Below are 17,408 nucleotides of genomic sequence, written 5' to 3'. Positions count from 1 at the left end.
CCTCGAAATTGCCATCGCAGTCACAGGTTGTACAGAAAGAGTTGATTTCCTGTATTTCAATTAAGTTTAAACTTTATGCTCGTTTTTAAACAATTTTTTACTATTTCAAAGTAGGCCTAAAGCGTGAAATTAGAAATGCATTTGAATAAAACGCAGGAAGCAAAAATGAAAGTATGCTTATGTCTACGAAAAAGAAAAGACATAATACACGCATACCTCTGCAAAAAATGAAAAAAAAAAAACAAGAACAAAATGGAGGTACCCAAACAAAAGACTAGTTATGCTTGTGGTATGTTGGTACCTCGATCTGAAAGAAGGGGGAATTGGGTGAAAAGCTTGCAACTACAAAGAGTGCGTAGGAAATGAGGAAGGAGTGCAAAATAGGAAAAAAAAAACTAAAGGACAAAAGGAAATGAAAGATTAGTAGAAATAGAGATTAGAAGGAAGGAAATTTAGGTGACGTGATACGTTCGCAATCTCATCAGTCTTGCCTTCACTCAGCATAGGCCCATCCAAGATCAAGTACTTGTGAAATAGTTTGTGGTGCCCTATGGTATTTTTTAGTCTAGACTCTAAGTCTAGTATCGAAAGCAGCTGGTCAGACTTCCCGTTAACCGGGATGGGTGAGAGTGAATTTAAACGCCACTCATTTATTTTGGCAAATGTAATACATATATATATATATATATATATATATATATATATATATATACACACACACACACACACACACACATATATATATATATATATATATATATATATATATATATATATATATACATATCTGTTATCTTGTACTTCAACCCAGCATCCATTTGACAAAAAAATTAACAACAGCAGCAACATCAAACTTCCACTTGGCTAGGTCTTGTCAAATTCTTGCGACTGTAACTGCCGAGTCTAAAAAACAAAAAAAAAAACAAAACAAGACAAACAAACACACACAAACACACTCACACACACAACAGCGTAATAAGTTTTTCACGGTATAGGGCCTACAATGGGGATTTTTTTTGTAGAGGATAACAGACATTGCCCTGCAAATAGTTCCATGCTTAACTTATAGCCGACATAATTGGAAGTGTTACAGACGATTTGGCAGACGGTAACGAGCCAACAACTTCCATAATGGATGTGTGTGACATTGAACTCAGTTTTACATGCAGTTGGTCTATAGGAAGCATGTATTTCGATTGCCTTTGCGATCCTGAAATTCAAGCGGTCTAATAATTATATGCCACGTGAATTAGTAAAGACAAAATTTTACGCTTTTAGAGTAAACCGCAACATAACAGCAAATGCGACAGCATACAATGTATTACGAATTTTACCTGTAATCAATACAACCCGTCCGTCAAAGGTGTCCATGTCTGCGATAACGAGAATGAGTGCAGACGCTTGCGGACGAACACGGAAACAAACAAACGCTAAAAGAGTGACCCCTGACCATGGATGGGTTCAAACGGAGTACATCGATGCTTTTCAATGTTCAACGCCTTCATATTGACTGTGAACAGCGTCTTGCTACAAGCAGCAGTATTGACTGTACATAATACTAACCAATGTGAATGCATATGTAGTTCCCAGTGGTACTCTTTACTTTAGGAGTACCAAGTTCGGGTTAAAAATGCTCGTGGATAGACAACGCAAGAAGTAAAACTGATCGTATATACGGAGTGGTTAAACTATCGCTTCGCTGGGAACATGATTATTGAACTAGATTGGAGGGGGGGGGGGGTGAAATGATTATCGGAACAAACATACAAACAGACTGTGAGACAGGCTTGGGCAGGGAACCTCATTTATCCCACTGAAACAATTACTATAGGCCTATGTACAGGCACAAACATACAGTCAGACAGGTACCTGCATGCTTACAGAATTTCAAATATTCATCTAAAATAAGTGAATATATACATATTCATGTATGGCGTCTATAATACTACAGAAGATATTTTTGTTCAGTTCTTTTTTTAAGGGTTGCTGATTTGTTTCGCTGTTGCTTTTTTTAGTGCTTCATAATTATGTATGCTGCTTTTGCTTTTAGGAAAAAAATATCAACTGCAACAGTGAAAACACAATCAAGCTCAACGTGAATGAGAAAAATACATAATTTCCACACTGAAACAGTAGATCATTTTTGAAGGTGTTAATACTAAATACAGCTGAAGTTTGTCAACGTAATTTCGGCGTTAGAAAGTAGGTAAAAACAAACCGCAACAATGACTAAAAAGCCGTCAACAGCTCGTTTCTTAATAACATCATTTTCTTATCCTATCTAAGTTTGATACGCGCCTTGGTCCTGGTTTTAAATCATCGAAATGACGTTTCTCGAATGTATAACAATTTATGATGATTTCTATGCTTGGAATCTAAAAAAAAAAAACAAAAAAGAGAAGACGTATGCTGACTGATATGTGTCCATATGTGTCAATATGTTTCACTTTCTTTACAAATCCTCGAAAGTGATTGTTGGTGACAATGCACTTTTAATGTACTTGTCTATTACTTTTCATGTTCACCCTTACCTGAAAGAACATGCTAACCCAATGCATGCACGGAGGCATTAGTAACACAGGGCTGCCAACACTGGAAACTAGTTGAGAGTGAGACTCCCATAGGCCAATGCTATAATTTAGGAGTCAAAATGAGTGAGATCAATAGAAATGCATGCAAATGAAATAAAGTTTTAGAGTGAGAGAGGACCAAAATGAGTGAGTCTCAATCTCAATGAGTGAGAGTTGGCAGCCCTGGTAACACTGAAACCTTTGTTTGAATATAGTAAAAAGATACAACAACATACAGCTTGAGTTTAAAATAAGAGGAGAGCAATGGGACTAATGATTATTTATTATCCATCAGTAGCACTGTCGGAATGAATTACATGGTGAAAGTGAAGCAATTACAGGTCGTTTATAGACAACACGTACTTATATTCGAGTAAAATTCATACTTCTAAAAAGGCAAAATACGTTAGTATAGCGTTACAATATTCACAATTCCGTACGGTTCTTGAATGCTGGTGGAACACAATCCAACTATCACAAGTCTATACTATTAATACTTTTCGAGAGATTGTATCACAATCAACTCAAACTTGCAATAAAGTTTATTCATGATATTCTCAGAGATTTTCTGAGGCTTAGATGACCTGGCAAAAAGTGACCTTTATGCATTCTTCTTTGTTGCAGGAATAATGCACGTTTACAACACGTTTACGATATACAACTATCACAGAGTTGGATTCCACTACTTTTCTCATGATTATACCACAGTCGACTCAAGCTTGAAAATAAAGTCTTTTCGTGACATTCTCATAGATTGTCTGAGACTTGGCCGACCTTATGGTATACAAGTGACATAGGCATATTTTCTTGTGTAGATACAAGTTATGAATATTAATGAAAGAAACTAAAGCAATGAAGGAAGGGGTTATTACATGCAATTGGTACAGGTTGTACGACATCAAGATGGACGGAGGGGGGGGGGGTCATACAGATTAAATAAAGCCAGACAGGATTGGAACCCTACAGGTAATGGATCCATGTTGTGCTCGATAACAAAGACGTATCATTAGAAAAGTGATACTGATATTAAATGATCCTTCATAATGTTATGGATCTTCATTTTGGCCAATGATTTACTTCAACGAAGCAGGATTTCGTTTATTTGTCTCCTTTGTCAAACGCCGTACATTAATTACATGTATTCCACATCGTGCTTCCAACACCGTGGTTGTATACAGATAGATCCGGTTGATTGCCGTATTGTAATCGCTAATTAGAAATGAGCGGCTTTCTAATATGTAGGCTTACAAGCTTGCGACCAAACTCCAGCTTTATATTCTGCGTCTCTCGTTGTGTATGAATATGTGTGCGTGCGCGTGCATGCGGGGGGGGGGGGGGGGGGGGGGGAATGGGTGGTGTTATTTTGTTTACTTGTTTCTTACTTAAAAACCAGCGACACACATACATACACACACATACACATTCGATCCAAATTTTGGAGGTGTCGGCCTTGCTAGGAGGTATTCATCTTCTTCAGTCTATTCTTTCCGTAAGGAATACTTCTTCTACCCCCCCCCCCCCTTTCTATCTATCTATGAAATGATAACGCAACCTTGTTTTCCACTATCTCTGAACCCTCGATACGGCAGCGTCATGCGACATTAAAATGAACACATAATCAATGACTTTTATCTTTTTATACCGGTATCTTTGGTATCTTAATAGCTGTGGTACTACTGCGATATAACAGGGCCATCATGTAGATTTGTATACCACGTACACCCTGCAATACTTTAAGAGGGACCAACGCCAACGGCGTGTCTGCCTCCGTCGATAGAGATGACTTCCCCGGTGATGAAGGATGCTGCTTCGGAGGCCAGGAACTTGATAACGGACGCTACCTCATCAGACTCGCCTGCTCTCCCAAGGGGATGGGTCTTGGCGGCTGACTGCAGGCAGGGAAACAAGATAAACCATGGCTTACTATTCGCCTGGGAGAGAGTACAAACTTTACTATATTCATGATCGGGATTCACCCTTCATTCCATATCGTCAATTTTCAATTCTCTGACGATGAAACACATATTAAAACTGTAAACATAATGTTTTTTTTTTTTTTATTCACGTTCCATATTCCACATTTCGTACAAATTTTTATATTCCATTTGATTTGAAGCACAAATGTTTTTCACACAATGGTCAGTTTGAACCAATAATGCACAAATGTATAAGGACATATAATTAACGTGTAATATGAGGAACCCACTAAAAAGCAAAGCTTGTAGGATGTGGGTTCCAAAAATATAACATAGGGTTTTAGTACAGTATATCAAAGTCAGAAGTGACGTAACATGCAAAATTCAAAATATCGAGAATATTACAATGTTATTTGCATGTCTCCCTTATTCGCGTGACCAAAACAATAATGTAGATGTCACGACCACAGGCCGTGTTTGATGACCTTTCGATATCTATTCATCATAAAATTTCTTTGAAAAAAAAAAGACTATGAAACTATGAAAGTTTCGATGATGCGTCGATTCCCTGTCGCTGTGTTCATGATGGTGGATGCATGGGTCTATCCTGCGGTGACATTTCTACGCAATGACTCAACTAAAAGGGATGACATAGTTTTGGTTGAGATGAGGATTAAGATTTAAACTTTTTGAGAGATGATTAGATACCATAAGATATTAAAGAGCATAAAATTCTTGGAGGCATTAAAAGTTTACTTTGATGAAAATTATTAGTTTTGAAAAGGATGATATATCAAAAAACAAAGATATATTGTAATGAAAGGTGGGACCCATCTTTTATTTGGACAACTTCGTTTTTCTTTGTTTTTGGATTTCATTTTAATTTGCATAAGTGATTGTGACAGATTTTTCTGTCAAAGTGACAGTTGTGACAGTTTTCGCACGACGTTCATGCATCTTTCACCCTTCTTAAGGCGTGACGTCACTCTTGCTCGCCTAATTGTTCTCAAGTTGCACTCCTTTAACTGATTGTTGTATAAATGTTTCAACATACTATATATCATGGTGCCTAAGAACTGACCTTTCTGACTTGGTCATCGTCCTGTCCAAAGCTGCCATGTATTGGAGTTACTATGAGGCCAGGGCTGCAGAGAAAACATTGTCCAGTAAACATGGTAAGGGTGATTGTTGCAACATTAAAAATATAAAGAAGCATAACAAAAACAAAACATGATAAAATCAAGCAGTATTTTATGGATCTTGTTAGTCCATTCACGCTTCAACAGATTTGTACATATAGTATAAGAATGATAATGAACTGTTTTCAAAGTAGTAATAATATTTGCATGGTTAACGATTACGTAAAGATACATTCTCTCAAAATATCAAGTTCTTGTAATTAAACCCAAATCTCTATTCAATTACAAAGCGTCAGGCGAACAAAGCTCACTGCAGTGGCGGATCCAGAGGGGGGCGCAACCGGCGCACGCCCCCTTTATTTTCCGTTAAAAACAAAAGAAATAAAAAGAAAAAACATGAAATGAAACCCGGAAGTGGCACCAGAAATACTAGTCACGCCCCCCCCCCCCCGCCCCCTTTACAGAATTCCTGAATCCGCCCCTGCACTGTACATGGCATTTAGGTTGCCTTTCTCTTTCCATATTGACAAACTATGGATGTCTTGATCACCATTTGATTTTATGATTTCTCCATTATGTCTACACAGCGCTCGAACTAATGTATATTAAAAATATATCTATGACAGTTTATCTCGCACGTGGATGTCTCACCTATGGCTCACCTATGGCTCTGTATGCCTTGAGAAACAGAGATAACAGCCATTGGAAATAATTTATCATCATTATTGGCAAATCGCGTCCGATGAATATTACTTTTTTTCAGATTATTATTCATGTGTGTGTGTGTGTGTGTGTGTGTGTGTGTGTGTGATTCTGTAGGTATGCATGTGCGCGTCATGTAATACTTACCTCACAGCGTTCACACGAACCCCCTTTGAAGCCAGTTCTGCAGAAGACCCCCGAAACAAAACCACAGTCAATAAAAAATGATAACAGTTTGGCATATTGATGATAACGAGAATTATTATGAATTAAATAATGGATGAAGAAATTATTGTTATTATTATTTTTTCTCACTATGGTACCATCTGCCCTTCTTTTGAATGAAATCATTATCATGAACAGACTGATGTTTCAATATTTCCAAGACAGCACCATACGAGACGTTTGTTGTTGTATTTTTGTTCTTTCTAAATTGGCGCATACAGGAATGACTGTAAATTGAATTACGCATAATAACTAGTGGTGCTTCTACATGTATTCGCAGGACAGGATCATCATGATGTTTATGATTTTGCTCTTCTATGTGTTTTATATATCTATATATGAATATATATAACAACTGTTATAAGATACCATAATATGGTTTATGTACACAAGAATAACTTCATGTTTCTATCTGTCAGCTGTAATTGTAAACTTTAACTTACCAACGGCAGTCACTCTGGTAAAGTGATCAAGCGCGTTCTTGCTAATGTTGTACACCAGCAGATTTGGAACCTGTTTTATCAGACCAAAACGAAAAAATGATATAAAGATATATCATATATACAATATATATATTGATATATTGAATAAATGAATGAATGAATGACTGATTTATTACCAAATTTTTAAGTTCAAGTTTACAATCACAAATAATTTATGCAATCATTGAGAATACAATAATAATAACAGAATTAACAGGAATACAAGGCATGAAAGTATAGAATCAAACTCAACAATATGAATATGAAAGTACAAACATAATTACAAATTTGGTAAAAGGGTCCAACAAATAGCAACGCTAGTGGACGTTGGCCCTTGAATACAGAAGAAGAATATAAAATTATAAATTCAACAAGAAAATTATTTGCATTATAAACAAGTGTATTTACACTATGTACAAGATTAACATTTTGAAATTGATTAGTGTACTTACATTACTTATATTATATACAATCGTACTAGAATTGAAGTTTTTGCTTTGTGGATTACAAAATAAACAACATTCCAATTATGTATATTCTTCCAATAAATTCTTTTTGAAGACTTTACAAAATTGTTTACGAGAGGATGTATAACGTAAATCAGTTGAAAGATGTTCCGTATTTTAACACCTGAACATGCTATTGATCGCTTCCCTAATTCTGTTCTGACAGGTTTTAGTTTAAAATTGCACATTTCTTTGTTTCTTGTTTCGTATGTATGGTCAATATGAGAAAAATAATACGATGCTTTATGAGGTAGGTTATCATTCAATAGATCATAGATAAATATTCCAATTAGGTATCTATATTCCTTAAATACATCAAATAATTTTAGTTCATACAATAGGACATAAAATGGAGGTCCCGTGTATGAAAGAGTCACAGCTCATGCACGTAAAAGATCCCGCTTCATTCATTCATCGCAAAGAGCAGGGTGTTTAACCCGGTGAAGTGGTCCCACCCCACATCCAACTGGACCCCATGGAAGACCAGCTTAGTGTAGCTGAATATGGGCTATCCAGCCATCTTCACAGATGGAAATGAACAACAACAACAACAACAACAACAACGATAACAACAATAAAGGTACTGAGTGATGCCTGAAACTTTGGGATGTTATCACTCTCGACATTCTTTTTTGTATAGAATTAGAATAGGATTTAAGAAAGTTTTGTTTGTTCCGCCCCAGACCTCCAATCAGTAGGTTATGTGAGGTAGAATAAAAGCATTGTATAAAAGTAGCAGTATTTGTTTAGAGACGAAGTGTCGTATTCTGTACAAAAGTCCTATTTTTTTTGCTTAAAACAGTGCATACATTATTGATGTGTTTCTTCCAATTTAAGTTTTCATCAATACAGATTCCGAGAAAAGATATTGAATTATCTGACTCTAAAACGGATTCGTTAATTGACGATTGACCAAATATTTCAATTTTTCTACGCCTGCTTTTGAAAATCATATACTTAGATTTATTAATATTAACTGTTAGCTTGCTTGAATTACACCATACAATCACATCTTTTATATTTTTACTAACATCTGCTAAGTTTATATTGTGCTCATTTGTATTGAAAGTATGAAAAAGATTAGAATCATCGGCAAATAATCTAAAATTAAAATATGAAGTTGAATTGGGCAAATCATTAATATAGATGAGAAAAAGTGTTGGACCCAAAACAGATCTTTGAGGAACACCACACGAGATCAGTGTATTTGAAGATATGCAGTCATTATAACATACAAATAGTTGCCTGTCTTTTAAATAATTCCTAAACCATTGTAAAGCTAAACCTCGGATTCCGTAATGTTCAAGCTTTTTAAGAAGAATTGTATGATTTATCGTATCAAAAACTTTTGCAAAATCAATGAAAACTCCGATCGTTGACCGCCCTTCATCAGTACTATTTGTAATTTGATTAATTAGATTTATAAGTCAAAGTTTGGTACTGTATCCATGCCTGAATCCATATTGATGTTTATATAAAATTTCACATTTTTCAAAAAATCTACTACACGTTTATTGATAAACTTTTCAAATAATTCACTTATTATCGGTAAAATCGAAATTGGTCTATAATTACCTGGATTACTTTCATCTCCTTTCTTAAAAATTGGCACTACCCTAGCTATTTTGAGCTTATTCGGAAAAATACCTATCGAAAATGATAAATTTATAAAATAAATACTAAAGGTTCACTGACGAATTCCTTTGCATCCACTAACATTCTAGCAGGTAAGTCATCATACTCGCTTGCTTTAGACTTATCAAGAGTACAAATCATTTCGTTTACATCTGAACTTACAACTGGCAAGAAAAAGAATGTTTCTTGTTGATGCGGACCGAGATCATTTGCAAAGTTGTCATTATTAATCTGAATTTTACTTGATAAATTTTCACCTACGTTTATAAAAAGAAAAAAAAAATGTTGAAAGTGCTTGCTATATCTGTCGATGAAGTAACCTTTACTTCTGACCCATCATTTTCTTTCCTGACTGATTCATCAATATTCTTGTGTTATTTTCATTATATACATATATATATATATATATATATATATATACATATATATATATATATATATATATATATACAATGAAAAGCTACCATCATAGATTTATGCAGTAAGGCGTAATTCAATCTTCTGAAATAAAAACAGACAAACGCCCAAACACACACAAACACACACACACACACACACACACACAAGAACGTTACGAAACGCTACATATTAGCCTTGTTGATGATACGCCACATTGCTTGTAACGAGCCCCTCACTGAAATCTAAGAATACTGTTTAACCCCTTATGTGCCAATGAGACAAGTGTTGACAACAATTTACACACAATTCTTTGGAGAGGAAATGAACGTGGCATACAAAGGGTTAATAGACAGTCAATAATTCAGTTTCGTTGCGCAGCTAACTGAAGCGTTTCTATTGTCTTAATACGCCATGAAGAGCATTTAACGGGATCATGGAGATTTTTTTCCCCAAGATTCAATTAACAGGTCTATTCAGAGCGTATGTTACACACTGTTCGATTGATTCTATCTGTAATCACAATCAGAACTTTGTTTTCCTTCTGTATATCATTAAACTCGCTCAGAAAGCAGCAAAGTAGATTCAAAGTAATACATCATTGGTAAATTCACAAACTGAGTCAGAAAAAGAAAAATCCTTTTGAATTTTCATGATCACGTGAGAGAAAACGGTTTACTCGGAGATCAAACAAGTATAAAGATTATTGAATAATTCCGATTTTCATTTACACATTGTCGTGACTGTAAGAACGGTCATTTCTGTAGGAGTTATTTTTTTTGAAAGCGAGAATCATTAAAAAACAAAGTACGAGATTCAAGTTGCTCACCGATCGTTTGCCGCATATGCTGGAGACGTTTACAATGGAGCCTACAAAAATATGAGGAGAAATTGAATTAGAGGCGATTAAAACAACGTGGATATTCTATGTTGGTCAGGATCATACAGAATTTAATGAACATCGTGGCTCTACATTCAAAAAATTCGATGAAATTTAAAAGATTGAATCGTTCACTAGCGGGCAAAACAAATTATGCAATTTGAAAGCTTTTTTTTTTTTTTTGGTTCAATTCTGGTTGATATATTTATTTTCATTAACTATATAAGTTACAGCAAACAAGGTTCATGATCACTTATTGCATTCATCCTTCTCCGGCTTTATAACGTAATAAAATTCGGTATTTTATTTCCATGATTTTTCCACAGCTGCGTGCAGTCACCAGCTGTCCGAATCACTTCCTCAATTCCCTCTAATTCCGTTTCTCTTGCACAGCGTGTAGGCATTCTCTCTCTCTCTTTCCTTTCTTCCTTTAATTTTGTTTTTGCCCTACAGTACTCCTTTCAATCGTACCCTTAGTTTAGTCGTGTCATGTTTTTGTGTCTCTGTTGTTTGTTTAATTTTGTCCTTTTTTGTATTATGTATTATGTACTTGTAATTATGATAAGTGTTTTTGAAGTGGGCCTCTCAGTTCTCATTTTTACCCTCCACACATAACTTTGTAATTCCAACATGTGTGCATATCTTTATTAGCTTGTTGATTACCGTTGATTGTCATACTTTGTAATGTGTATCATATATGCTTATGATTGAATTTTTGATTTACTTTGTGTTATGTTTTGTTGGAAGAAAAATGAGAATGAAATAAATGAAATGAAATTAAATTAAATGAATGTGTTAAACGGACTATAGGAACAGGTTAACAAGCGGAAAAACTACATAAAAAAAAAGGTGTGTATTATGTACCTTTGGTAGCTATAAGGTGAGGCGCCGCCAACTTTGAGAGATGGAGAACCGATCGCACGTTGATGTTCATCGTCCAATCATAGCTTTCCATCAGATTGTCACCAAGGATTGTGGACACATCGACGACGCCAGCATTGTTCACCTGGACAACAGTCGGGTCACGTGATTAAATTTCAATGTAAATTTGCAAATTGGTTGATACATAAAATCAATAAAGCATAGTCGAACTATCAAACAGAATTGCAGAGGGTTGATCAAATCATTCTTTGTCAAATTGTACACACCTGACTATTTCATACTTTATTTTTTCCGTCATGATTTGTGTGTTGTTGCTTTTTTCAAATGAATTGACAAAGGCATATTTTGTAATATGTAGGCCCCTATACTCTTTCTTTTTGATGGAAATAAATTGAACTGAACTGAACTTATATAAACATCAGATGTAAATTACAGTCAATATGTCGACTTTGCACATTGTTATTAAGTCTCGTCCCGCAACAGGTAGGCCTATATTTTAGTCATACCTTTGCGGGCATTATAATGGAATTTATTATTATCTCTTTCTTTCTTTCTTTTTTTAGTCATTGTAGGATACAACGTAACGGTTATCGGTGGTATCAAATCCATTCAGGAATTCAGGGCAGGATACTAGTTCTATTATTTTGTTTCTAGGTTGTTTGTTTGCGTGCATTGCATGTATATATGCATACCTCTCTTTCTTTCCCTCTTTCGTCCAGTCCTTTATTTATTCATCGTCTTCATAGCATAGCATTCTTCGTTTGATTGTAATTTGACTTTTTTTTTCATAATACTATACGCGTCGCAATGAAGATACTTCGGGCCGTAATGATACTCACCAGTACGTCTAGTCTCCCAAAGTGTTTGATAGTAGTCTCAATGGTACGCTGGACATCTCCCTCTTTACTCATTTCTGCCTTGATCGTCAGTACCTGTACAGAGCACAGCACAGGTGAAAGTTTATAGAATGGTGCTAGAGCGCTTCATTGACATTGTCATTTTGAACGAGAAGATGCGCATGTGGGACTAAGGGCATGTATTTCCTTTGCCATAGCTCTTTGAGAATGTTAGCATTTCTCATGAATATAGCAAGATTCCCGACACCCTCTTTGTCACTCACAGAAGGTATTGTTGTTATTTCATTTTGAAAATAAATTTTACGCATTTTCATCACACGTGACTGACTGTATGCAAGCCTTGATGAGTTGGATGAAGTTTCATTGAGATGTTATGAGAAACGTGCTATGTCAGTGCAGCTGAGATACGGAAGGTTCAATCCAAGAAGGTGGGACCTCTTCCATTTATGAGTTTTAAAAGGATTGAGATATGGAAGGCTCAGCCCATGAAGGTGGGCTCTCTTCCATTTATAACTTTTGAAAGGATTGAGGTATGAAAGGCCCAGTGCAAGAAGGTGGGCTCTCTTCTATTCCTGACCTTTTGAAGGATCGAGATATGAAAGGCTTAGTCCAAGGAGGTGAGCTCTATTTCATTTATGACTTTTGAAAGGATTGAGATATGGAAGGCTCTGAGCAAGAAGGTGGGTAATCTTTCATTTCTAACTTTTTGAAGAATTGAGATTTGGAAGGCTCAGCGCAAGAAGGCTGGTCCTCTTTCATTTATGACTTTGGAAAGGATCGATATATTGAAGGCTCAGTCCAAGGAGGTGGGCTCTCTTCTATTTATGACTTTGGAAACGATTGAGTTTCACTGTTGTAATCCTCTGGTATATCTGCATTCATTGACTTGACTCGGCATAATTTTGTTGATATTACCTTAATCAAAAAAGTTACTCCCTCGCGTCTACGAAAACAGAAATAAAAACAAAAACAAAACACGCGTTGTGGTTTCACTATGAATAAGAATTATATAATTCAGCAACCTAAACCCCGTGAAAGAGGCGGTAACAGAGAGGGAAAGATATTTTGACTGGTTGTGGACATTTTACCCTGTCGAAAAATATCCTTAACTTAGACTGAACAAACGAAAGCAAACCAGGCAAACACAAATCAGTCAACCAATTATGTGAACATGAGCCACAATGATTCAGCCATATTGAATGCTTAAGCTCACACACACACACACACACACACACACACACACACGCATAGAAAAACAATCAATTAGGACTCAGACGACACAGATAATGCTGCCAAACAGCATTGACAAGACAAACGTTTTGATTGAAGTTCAATTCGTCTAATACTGAACTTTGTCCTTTGATAGGCCTTTGCTCAAGCACTCCTGGGAAGTCTTGCCCAGCCGCTCTTCGTTCCTCCCTACGAGGACCACGCTCGCTCCATCCTCGGCAAACTGGGCGGCGGTCACAGCCCCGATTCCCGAACTGGCACCTGCAAAGAATTGGTTGATGGTATCAAAAGCAGGTGTGGAGAAAGTGTACATATAGGATCTCTAACCAAAGTCGAGACGTAACTTTGGGTGCGATGACACTCCATGCCCATACCCAAGGGAATTTCACATATCATTTTGATTTTCTAACATAATGAAGGAGCACTTGGCTTACCTCTTTTAGGAAGAATGTTAAATGATTACTACCTCGATCTATCTCAGTAAACATGTGGAAGGAATGTATATTTTGTAATAAAAGCTATTTTGCGGAATAAATTTTCTTTATTGTCCTCGTGTGACATCACTTATTGTTTCTTCTTTAGTATCCAGCAACAGGTACCGAAACTTCACAAATTCATAACGATTGTCAGATTTTCCTAAAATTTCACTGATGATAATGTTATACGAATGTTTCTGTATTCACCAAACCACACATCTGGGCTTCATTCCCTTTTATACAAACAACAGAATAAGACAAATTGCATGAGAATAGTTACACTGTAATTGAACATAGCAGACAAAAAGATAGATACGAATAGAAAGTCTCATGTGTTCTATTGGTGAAGTACATGTAGGTCGTAACGGCATGATTTGTGACTCAAAATTATCATAATAGAAAAGGTGACGATGTCTCTACCTCCCGATTATTTTCCTGTTGGTCTCTGTACTATGTGGTTTGAAAATTTAATTGCAATTACATCCCCATTCTCAAATTTGATGCAGAGAATTTCAAAGAGGATCTTACAGTACGTGATGCCATGACATCATCTAACCTGATTTGCATTTTATATAAGCAGCTGGTTGCAAGCTATTTCACTGACGAATACCATGATTTATGTATAGTAGTTGTGACCAAAACAAAGTGAAACAACAACTTTCAACTTTCACTACTTTATTCAGTGGCGGATCCAGAGGGGGGCGCAACCGGCGCACGCCCCCCTTTAATTTTCGTAAAAAACAAAAGAAATAAAAAGAAAACAATGAAATGAAACCCGGAAGTGGCACTAGAAATATTAGTCACGCCCCCCCCCCCCCCCCCCCTTTACAGAATTCCTGGATCCGCCCCTGTTATTTTTACGTTGAATTCTCATGAAACTTTATCAGTATGTAGGTGTCTACACTCGATAAATAACTGGAGCAACTCTACCGAGGTATACGTGAACTGATCTCCCCTCTCCATACCCCTCCCCCTTCGTCCTTCTCCCTTCTCGTCCCGTCATCCTCATTTCCAGCCCTTCCCGCTCCCTCCTTTGCTAAACGAATGCAACCTGTGAATTTAGGTTATCGAGTCACCAACCATCGCACGCATGATATATATATATATATATATATATATATATATATATATATATGATATGCTAGCATAGAGCACTTTGTCCTGAATCCTTCACAAACTCCTCGCACTTATATGATATATATATATATATATTATATATATATATATATATATATATATATATATATATATATATATATATATACATATATATATATATATATATATATATATATATATATATATATAAATTATCTTTGTATCCGACACAGCTTAAGGTTCAAGGTTTGAGTTCACTGATCGAATGTTCGGTTTCCAATGTTAAACACGATCATGACAATGCTGCACATATTGTTCGGTTCTCACGGGTTTACAGACGGTCCACTTGAGAACAGTCGACGCTACAAGTCTGGTGGCCGCAGATAAAACGTTAACAAGAAATAATGATAATAATAACATAAAAATATGTAATAACATGGTCATACAAGACCAGAGGGCAAAACTGAATTTAGTCACATTTCATCACAAATTATTATTCTGAAGTGCCCATAAACAAGACGCCAATTCAGAACACTACCAATATTCCAACGGTTTAAAATCTCCTAATGAATAATAAAGGCCTATCTCGATCCATGCGCAATATTCAAACAGAATTTTCTTTATTATAAATGTTCCGTTACTTACGTCTGTTAGATTCAAGTAAACTTTCTTTCTGCGGCTTGTTAATTGCCCCGGGTGAGCCCAAATGGAGGGAGATATGGGACATACATTGCATCTTGCAAGTTGCCTACTCGGTGAGTTTGTTACCTCGTCTTCTATACCTCTTCGGTGTGAGGATGGACATTCTTACCCGAAGGCCAAGCACGCAAGGCATGCAATGTAGGCCCTAGTGAAAGTAAAGTCTATAGACAGCCTCACAAATTTCTACAACATTCGACTAACGCATGCCACTTTACCTGTAATCAGCACGACTTTGCCGTCAAAAGACCCCATTATCACGTCCCTTTATGATCGCCTCGTGTACATCTGTATGTTCGAATGAGACTGTCTATATAACCACTGCGAACACTGCTATGCCAGCCAAACCAATCTTTGGACGTAGCAAATACAGTGTATGTTCAATGTTAGCGGGAGTCACGGCCAGGGACCCTGTGACGTATACCGTGCAACATGAATATGCATACATGACGTTAGCGAAAGCATGTTGACAGAGTTCTGACCTTAGATCATCCATTCACTGTAATCAAATGTCAAAAACGTAGTCTCTCTCTTTTGCTGCCTTTTCTTATACCTCTCTTCGTGCCCCTGTATTTCTTTTCTACCTACATACGTGTATATCTATCTATCCATCCGTATATCATTCATCAACAAGTCTAATGTCTTTTATATCTATCTATAGAAATGTATACCTATCTATCTTTTCATCAATCTACGGTCTACAAATATACTTTGCCTTGAAAGTTTTTGGATAAAACTACGGGCAGAGGTGACTCAAAGAAAAAAAAAACAACTACTCGAGTATTCACAGAGGGAAGCAGCCCCGAAGTGAATAGTTCTTTTGGAGGCACCGTGACCTATAGCGTTAACCAGAAACTCGAAATTAGTCAAAATATAGTTGTTTTACATTCTGGATCAAATAATTATAAGAAGGGGAAAACTAAAAAAAAAATGCATGGCGAGAACTCGTTTTGTGAAGGGACCCTAACACTTACCAAATGAAGGAACGCAAAATGTCAGAACTGCTTTGTGATGTTACAGCTAGGCCTATTGTTTTGTTCGAAATTATTGCATTTCACAGAGTGACGATACGACGCAGCGCGCAATGTCAAAATTGCTTTGTGGTGTCACAATTGTTTTGTTAGAAATTTTTACATTTCAGAGAGTGACAGTAAAAAGCTGCGCACAATTTCAGAATGGCTTTATGACATCATTTTGAAAATAGGATTCTACAGGTGTACCTGCAAAATGTCGTCATAGAAGTTACGTAATTTTGCAAAGAGCACGTCATAGTGTGTCAAACATGCCAACATTCTGACATAGCTGAATTTTAATATCTATCATCACGTGAAGCTCTTTCAACCAATCACTATAGAGGACAAATTTTTAATCCGAAATATAAACATATTTATCTGCCTATCTTTCTGTCTATAGTTCTCTCAATCTTTCTTTTGATATATTATATAGTAGTAATTGGGACGGCTTCCAATCACTTTCCTCATTAATTCTGAGTTGTGCATCTTATTCATATTCTTTTCATTGGACATTTCCGTATCTTCCCGTTCATCCTTTTCCACTATCTTGTTCTTCAATTCTTTCCAAGTTTCGGTTTCTCTTTGTTGTGTTTCTCTTCCTCCTCCTCCTCCTCATCCATCTCCTCTTTATCCTTCTTCGTATGTCTTCCCCTCCTGTCTTTGGGGATGTGTTTATAGTGAGTAGAGACACTATTGCAAAAT

General features: G+C 36.3%; 1 protein-coding gene across 1 annotated transcript; it reads right to left on the bottom strand.

Moving 5' to 3' along the window:
- Window positions 1-3,909: 3,909 nt before the first annotated feature.
- LOC139730223 (3-oxoacyl-[acyl-carrier-protein] reductase FabG-like) lies at window positions 3,910-16,035 on the bottom strand. The gene is made up of 9 exons (XM_071641119.1): window positions 15,912-16,035; window positions 13,542-13,681; window positions 12,173-12,265; window positions 11,316-11,457; window positions 10,401-10,441; window positions 6,996-7,065; window positions 6,475-6,511; window positions 5,568-5,631; window positions 3,910-4,459 (listed from the first exon to the last, which is right to left on the bottom strand). The coding sequence occupies exons 1-9, from the start codon at window positions 15,946-15,948 to the stop codon at window positions 4,304-4,306; spliced, it is 780 nt and encodes a 259-aa protein (XP_071497220.1). The 5' UTR covers window positions 15,949-16,035; the 3' UTR covers window positions 3,910-4,303.
- Between the last annotated feature and the right edge of the window lie 1,373 nt (window positions 16,036-17,408).

The sequence above is a fragment of the Diadema antillarum genome, unplaced genomic scaffold (assembly GCF_040938485.1).
Source record: "Diadema antillarum isolate AM-2024a unplaced genomic scaffold, OU_Dant_1.0 seq00000298_RagTag, whole genome shotgun sequence".
NCBI lineage: Eukaryota > Metazoa > Echinodermata > Echinoidea > Diadematoida > Diadematidae > Diadema > Diadema antillarum.
The sequence above is the reverse complement of the archived record's forward strand: the minus strand, read 5'-3'. Positions and strand labels throughout refer to the sequence as shown.